This window comes from Tursiops truncatus, chromosome 15, assembly GCF_011762595.2.
Source record: "Tursiops truncatus isolate mTurTru1 chromosome 15, mTurTru1.mat.Y, whole genome shotgun sequence".
NCBI lineage: Eukaryota > Metazoa > Chordata > Mammalia > Artiodactyla > Delphinidae > Tursiops > Tursiops truncatus.
Genome location: NC_047048.1, coordinates 84,318,362 through 84,325,956, shown reverse-complemented (window position 1 = coordinate 84,325,956; position 7,595 = coordinate 84,318,362). Strand labels below are relative to the sequence as shown.

Genomic DNA, 7,595 nt, shown 5'->3' with positions numbered 1-7,595 from the left:
CGCTGTCGCTAATGTCTTGGGGGCAGAGCACTTGACAATCAAACTTGAGTCAATTTTCAAAGAGCTTTCCGGAAGAACATAATTAGATTAGAATGTTACATTTGTTAATTTTTCAGTTGCTCATTAAAACTGACATATCATTTGATTTTGACAGAAACTTTTTATCTTGATGTAAGGCTGTAGGCTTTTTTTTTTTAAAACAAAGCTATATTTAGGAAGTTCTGAAATATGACAACTGCAATAATGAAATGGAAACCACTCTCTCCATCATTCATATCTAAGAATATGAAATAAATCATCTTTCCCCATAACATTTTAAAAAGAAAAACAAATGAGCCTGCGGTCTTTATTTAAACTTTAAAAAAGATGAGTCCATCATGGGAAGGAAACTCCTGGCTCTGGTGAAGCCTTCAGAACACCAGCAGTGAGCCTGTTCTGCAGAGGAGTGCCCGGGAATTCAGACCACAGGACACGGGCTCTAGGGAGGTCTTTGATTCCCTCTTCAGACAGAAGCCTCGCTAAGCCCCTGTGTGACATGCGTGACATAGATGCTAAGTGGCTGTGCTCATTCCTGCAAAGAGAGGAAAAAGCAGCTTCGAACGTGTCACGTTCAGTGGGGGCTTCCGCAAAGTCAGAAAAGAAACACTTGGACGGTCGGTGCCCATCAGACAAGAGGGAGGGGGCGGCGGGATGCACGTTTACCCTGGAAGTGGACAGCCTGGGTCCAAGCCCCTTCCCCTGGCTTAGCTACGTGCTCTGGGAAAGATGGCTGTTCTCGGACCTTCTGTTTCTTCATCTGTAAAATGGAGGTAATGCAAGTGCTAATTTTGTGTGAAGCCGGGTGGCTGACCACCGAGCACGTGTGCCCCTCCATGGGAGCAGATGCCCACGTGGGGACGGCCCTTTCTTCCATCCTGAAGACACATGTGTGTCCACCCTTAGTCTCTCTCAACTCCAGCAGTTGGATGGAGAGAACTCCAGGGACCCAGAGAAAGCTGGACTCTTAAGACAGAAGGAGTCTCGGTTTCTGCGTGAGGGTGAGTGGGGAACATCTGCAGAGCTCTGGGACGCTAGCAAGAAAGGGGCTTGCACAGTCCCGGGGAGCTGGGGTTTCTTGGTTACAGCAGCTAATCAACGAGGCCACAGTGGCTGCTGCAGAGAAAGCGAGGCTCAGGGGGTGGCCGCTGCGTGGTGTCACGCACCCAGCGGACGCTCCGTCAGTCTCTGCTTTCCTCCCTCTGTCTTAGCTTTAAGCAAGTCTCTGGCTACTGCACGTGGAGGGTGTTCAGTTGAAGTGGACCCTGGATACAAAGGACATGTTTGCTGGGGTCACGGCCATTTCTGAGCAGCCTGCAGACACCTCCCAAGGCATCCTCAGCATCTTGCAGAGGCATCTGCAAGAAGTGACCAGAGCTGCCCTTCCCAAGCGGGTGTGCTGGCTCGCAAGCGATGAGAACCACCCAAGGATGCACCGTGCAAACCCGAGTGGGGCACAGAAACGAACCCGTGACCCTCTCACTCCCAGTAAAACTCCCACGAAAGCTCTTCCAAAAGCACAGCTGCAGCAGCTCAACCCCTCGGGCAAACCTCTCTTGTTCCAGCCTGGTCTCCCGTCACCAGAAACTTCCAGCTGTGCTAAATTATACAGGGGATGAGTGAGCAAATGGCATTAGGATGAACCAGGGAATTTGCCTCCTGAGAGGTCTGTCCAAGGTACCATTTGAGCTTAATAACAACAGAGCTATCATTCAGAAAATGACCTGTCCTAAGTCGTTTCTGACCTGGGAATAAAAAGCTGGCATTGGAACCAGCCTTGCAATGTTAATGCCTATTTCAATGTTCACATTAGAAAGAAGGATTAATTTTAAATGGTGGGGAGGGTGAAGAGCGGTAAAGAGAAGGCACCTTTGTATGTGAGACTCTGCTTTCTTTTCATTAAAGGCTAGACTGGAGAATTTGTTTATCGTTCAACCCAAGAAATCCATCTAGGGTTATTATCCAATGAGAATTGAAAGTGGTGAATATGGGCTTTTTAAATTTTAACTTTGGAATAGTTTAAGACTCACAGAAGCTGCAAAATCAGTGCAGAGAATTCCTGAGTCTTTCTTCCCCAGGCTCCCCGATGACACCTTACACCCAGGAGCAGGGCGAGGACAGCGTCACAACACAAGGAAGCCCGGGGCAGACCTTGTTCAGATTCACCAGTTTCCAAGTGCCCTCGTTTTGAAGCGGATATAGTTAATGCATCTATTCTGAACATATTCAACAGGGAGAATTCCAAGTGGAAACATGGCTGTTTCATTGCAATATTCTAGCTCCAGTGGCATAAATACAAAGTAGCACGACTGACTACAGCAGCTATTGAATTTCAGTGAGTTTGTTTCTTTGTAGCTTTAATAAATGGCACTAAGAATGACGGAGAGGAATGTTAGGTACAGACTGATACACTGTTGCTGGGCTTTAGGGAAGCCCCACGGTTCATGACCGAAGAGCACACAATCCCCTCCCCTGGCACCTGGGGGACAGAGCAGCCCGGCGGAACCTCGCGGCCCCCATGCAAGTCCCCCCCGACAACCCCGCTCCGGCGGGGTGGCGGGGACCCTCGAGGAGGGAAGTGGCCTGCAGAGCCGCAGCAACGCCCAGTCCTCCCAACTCCCCATCTGCTTCTGCAGAGCTTCCCCTTTTTAAAGCAAAAAGCTGACTTCCGGGAACATGGCCCTATTCCAACACGGGCTCTTCAAAAACTTTGGTGCTGGTTCTGGAAGACAAGTAGAAGCGCGCCACTTACAACACGTGCACAAGGGACTCTGCGCCTGCTTCCCTTCTCCTCCTTCAGGTCTTCAGCTTAGCCGGCGGCCCCGGCGTCTTCCTGGGCACTGAGCTAAAGCAGCAGCCTTCTCCCTGGGCTGCTCTGGCCTTTCAGCCTCTTACCACTTTGCACCATCAAAATGAAATGAATCCCTACTCTGAAGGATTTAGCGAAGAGTTAATGTAGGAAAGGAACCCTGTGTGTGTGCCTGTGTGCATATGTATGCGCAACTTGTGTGCATGGACACGTGTGTACACGTGTGTGTGTGTGTCCATAACCCTTCCACACCGGGGTGCTGGGGAAACGCTTAGCTGACCTGCTTTGTCATGTGGGCCCTTCGGGTGCAAGCAGAACCCATCACGTCCTTCCTCTGGTTCGTGTCCTAAATCAGGATTCTCAGTCTCCTGTCGCAGCTGCTCAAGCCGCGGGACCAAAGGGAAGGAGTCTCCATGGTCTGTACTTACGCTCCGGTTACTCTCTTCCTGCGGCCCGGAAATATCCAAGAGACCGCCCCAGGAGGCGTGTGGGGAAACCTCCCTCACCCTGGGTCAAAGCACCACCCCGTGGGGAGGGCTGTCTACCCTCGGTCCCCCATGAACGGAGAACCCTGGCCTCAGTGTCGCCTGGGGTAGGTGCTCCGCCCTCTCAGGAGCCGTCTTATTTAAGCGGCACGACTGCATAAGGCCAAACCTCTCCCAGCCCCTCAACGAGGTACACACAGCAGGGAAGGAGGCTCGCTCACTGCCCCAGCAGCTCCTGGTCTGGGGCCCACACAGCATCTTCCCTGAAGCAGGAGAGGCGGGTGGGGGAGGTTCGGCGGGGGAGCCTCAGAGCACAATCTGATATTAAGAAGCAATTTCTAGATGTCTTCTCAGTTGTTGCTACTAGGATATTACTCTGGTTTTCTTCCTCAGATACTGTGAGCTTCTAGAAGATGAAGCCCTGCTTGGACCCTGGCCTCCTCTCTGCCCTGGGAGCCCCGGCAGGCTCTTCCCCGTGGAAGCAGAGGAGGTAATGGATGGTCGTGATGAGCGGGAGCTGATGTCACGATCCAGGCAACGGCCCGATGCTCTGATCCGAGGATGAGCCAATACTGGGAGACGCTGCGCCAGACGCCCAGACCACTGCATGGGAGCTGAGCCCTGCCTGGGAGCCTGACTTCGCAGGCCCGTCAAACGCTCTGCAGCACGATCAGGTCTTCGTGAGCCCTTCTCAACTGGGGGCAACTGGTCCATCCCCCTCCCACTTCAGGGACACTGGGCGAGACATTTTTGGTTGTCAGAACTTGGGGGAGCTGCCACGGGCACCTAGCGGGTGGGGGCCAGGGATGCTTCTGAACACCGAGGGCAGCCCACAACAGAGGGTGAGTCAGCCCCAATGTCAACAGTGTCCAGGTTGAGAAACACTGACCTATGTCTTTGACTCTCTTATGAAAAGATTTCTTATCATCACAGGTTCTTATAAAAACTTCCTATTATCAAACTTGCAGAAATATGTATTTTTGAGAATAAAAAACATTCTCAAAAATTAGTTATGGTGGTGGGTCAGAGAAAAGAATAGGAAAACAATGCCTAAGTATTTCGTGATATTAAAATAGGAATTGAATTTCTTTCCTGGTTTTTTTTTTCCTTTTTTTTAAAAATATGAATAATCTGAAGCAGGGAGGGGTGTAGATCTTGTATGTTGTTCTTGTTTTTCCCATAAAGTCGCTTTTTTTTTTTTTTTTTTTTTGTGGTACGCGGGCCTCTCACTGTTGTGGCCTCTCCCTTTTCGGAGCACAGGCTCCAGATGCACAGGCTCAGCGGCCATGGCTCACGGGCCCAGCCGCTCTGCGGCATGTGGGATCCTCCTGGACCGGGGCACGAACCCATGCCCCCTGCATCGGCAGGCGGACTCTCAACCACTGCGCCACCAGGGAAGCCCAAAGTCGCATTTTTAATAGGCGTCCACAAACCACCTGTGACAGCTGTGTTTTTCCACCCTTCCTGTTCCCTCCCCCCAATAAAAGGACTGGATTTAATTAATTTATCAATGTTTTTCTTTGTTCCAGTTTAAGTTCAATTAGTTGGATTAAATGACACAATGGATATGAAAAACTTTGAGAAGAGTTCAAAGCACTACATACATATAAAATGTCATCATCGAAACCACGAAAAACCATTTGTCCCAATTATAATTACGGGACATTTGCATGGGTAAGTAATGACAGACCCGCGTTGTCTGTACTGCTTCGGTATTTACAAATCACTTTCGCTTGCGTTACTGCATCAAAAGAAAGTGAAGAGTGAGCACAATGCCGACAACAGCCCTATAGAGACAGCCTGTCTCAAAATTCAAGCCAAAGGTAGCTTCCTTTCCCTTTTGATAGGCAGACAGAATTGTGTTAATGAGGTATCTGCTCCCTTTACATGAGAAAACCCAAGCAAAGTGGTCCGGCTTCTCCTAGCACACAGCCACCAACAGCTCTTGGCTATCGTAAGTAATTTTCCCTGAATATTAACCATGTTTGATTTGACTTTTATAGAAAAGCAAAACCCAACAGTAGGATCCCACATGGGAAACGGGTACATATCTTCCTGGTAAAGAGGAGAACTCACTGCTTACAGGTGACGAAAGCAAAGTTATCCACCCTGATGGTCAGGGAGGCAGGTGGATGGTGTGTCCTCCCCAAATGAATGGTAGAAACGTGCATGTCCACTCCCACCCTGACCATTTGTGCCAAAGGCAAGTGGCCCTGGAGACGCCCCGAAGACCACATGGCACCTGCGATCAGTCAAGGTGTTCCTAAAATGAATGTTAGTGGAACTTACGGCTCTGGACCTAGAGGCTGCTGGAGGGAGAAATATGTCACAAAGGGTGCTCTCCAGAGGGCCACGGAAGAGGGCCGTGGGCAGGGGTGGACCCGACATGGGGCTGGGTTAGCCTCACAGCCCCCCGAGCACGCTCCAACCCAACAGGAATCCCCTGAGGATGCAACAGGCCGTAAGTGGACAGAGCTTCCCGATGACGCCGCAAAGGTTCCAGCATAAAGGAGGAAACCTCTGGTTAGAGAGACGGCTGGAGGGTGGACAGGTGGCTGGACAAGGCCAGCCAGCTCGGGGAAGCCGGATTCACCCATCTGTAACTTGGGCCAAGGAAACATCAGCAGAGGAAGTGCAGACAGAAGCCAAACCAGGCTGCTTGTTATGAAGCATCTCATTTCGAGGCACCAGCGGCTGACCGAGCCAGCCAGCCTGACCGCAGGACACGCATTCTGAATGCGATGTAGCTGCCCAGACATGCCCACGAGTCAACGGTTCTGTGTATCCCTCTCCCACTCCGCTTAAAGCAGAACGCTGAAGAGGGCTGCAGCCCATCTCAGTAGCAAGTATCCGACTAATCAATTGGCCAGGATAACCTAAAAATAAAGAATTGAAGGGAGAGGAGAGGCCCTGGAGCGGATAATAAGACGCACAGGCACCTGGGCGGTCAATTAAAGTTTCCACAGAGGCGAAGGGGCAGCCTGGGCTCGCGCCAGGAGCTGTTGTGCACACGTGCCCCCAGGGCCACAGCCTGCCTGACGGGAGGGGGAAAATGAATCAATTAATAAAAACAAATTACCTTTCACCAAGTTAAATAAAAGCTAATATAAATGAAGCACTGTGGGTGTGGCAGATTTAAGCTTGCTATGACCATGCATTCCAGGATGGAAACGTTTTAATGTGATATTAAAAAAGATCAAATTAAACTGTAATGGATGAGACACCGGGTGTCAGAAACGGCAAGGCGCCTCGCTTACATGTTCAGAGTTCAAGGCTGCAACTCCACCTGCACCAACTCTCCAGCTGCGGGGCGGGGTCTTTGGCAGGGGGTCTGCCCCGCTCCCCTGCTCGCCAGGCTGGCTCTCCTTCCCCCACAACTGGAAGCACCGCCTTCAGGCCCCGCCCACCTGCCAAGTGTTCCAGCTCTAGGAAGGCACCATGTGAGAGCTCTGGCAGACAGGTGGCTGCATGGCTGAGCTTGGCCCCAGCTCACACGATACACTCAGGGGGCCTGGAGCTCTGGCAGTGTTTCCGTAGGAAATGCATCCCGGAGTCCTCTAGTCTGCTGTTCCACATGGCTTCCTGGGAACGGTGAGTGTCCACCCATCAAACCCAGGTCAGGCAGGTCAGGATGTGGCTCAGAGCCGGGCACAGACAGCGTTTGAAACCCGGCCACTCCAAGACCTCGTTGAACCTACTTTTCTGTGCCTGGGTCTCCCCTCTGTAAAGTGGGAACGTGCTCATCCTTCTGAGGTCCTTGGAAGATTGAGGGAATACATGCTGTGCGCTCACGGCCAGCTCCCTCAGTGATACGTTTGTCCGGAACTCAGCTTACAACGCCCTCAGCAAAGCACAGATGTGAGGCTGAGCACCCCCACTTCTTGTCACTGTCCCTTTGGACTTGTTTCTTCCTTCCAAGATGGGTTTCCTGAGAGGTCCGTTTGATCCAGTTTGAGAAAATCATGTGTTACTCACCTGTCGATTTACCTCCTCATCTCAGAGGCCGTTTTCCATCACTCTGCTACACAAGGTGCTGAGGGTACAGGATGGCCGGGCTGTCCTTGCCCCGAGCAGCAGCTGGGGGTCCAGCTGGATGTGCAGAGACACAAAACTCTCCCCATGGTCCTGGAAACCAGCAATGGTGGCACATACTTGGAGAACCATAAAAAGCAAGCTTTGGTGGAGTGGAAGTCCTTTCTGATGGAATGATCACGAAAGAAACTAACCATCTTGTAAGTGTTCTTCAAATCAAAGCAGACCAGAGT

General features: G+C 51.2%; 1 protein-coding gene across 1 annotated transcript in view; it reads right to left on the bottom strand.

Moving 5' to 3' along the window:
• Positions 1–551: 551 nt before the first annotated feature.
• Positions 552–7,595, bottom strand: part of LOC141276605 (uncharacterized) — a 236,105-nt gene continuing 229,061 nt past the window's right edge. Inside the window, exon 3 of the mRNA XM_073793313.1 lies at positions 552–571. Coding sequence (XP_073649414.1) covers positions 552–571 — 20 coding nt within the window. The remainder of the gene's footprint in view (positions 572–7,595) is intronic.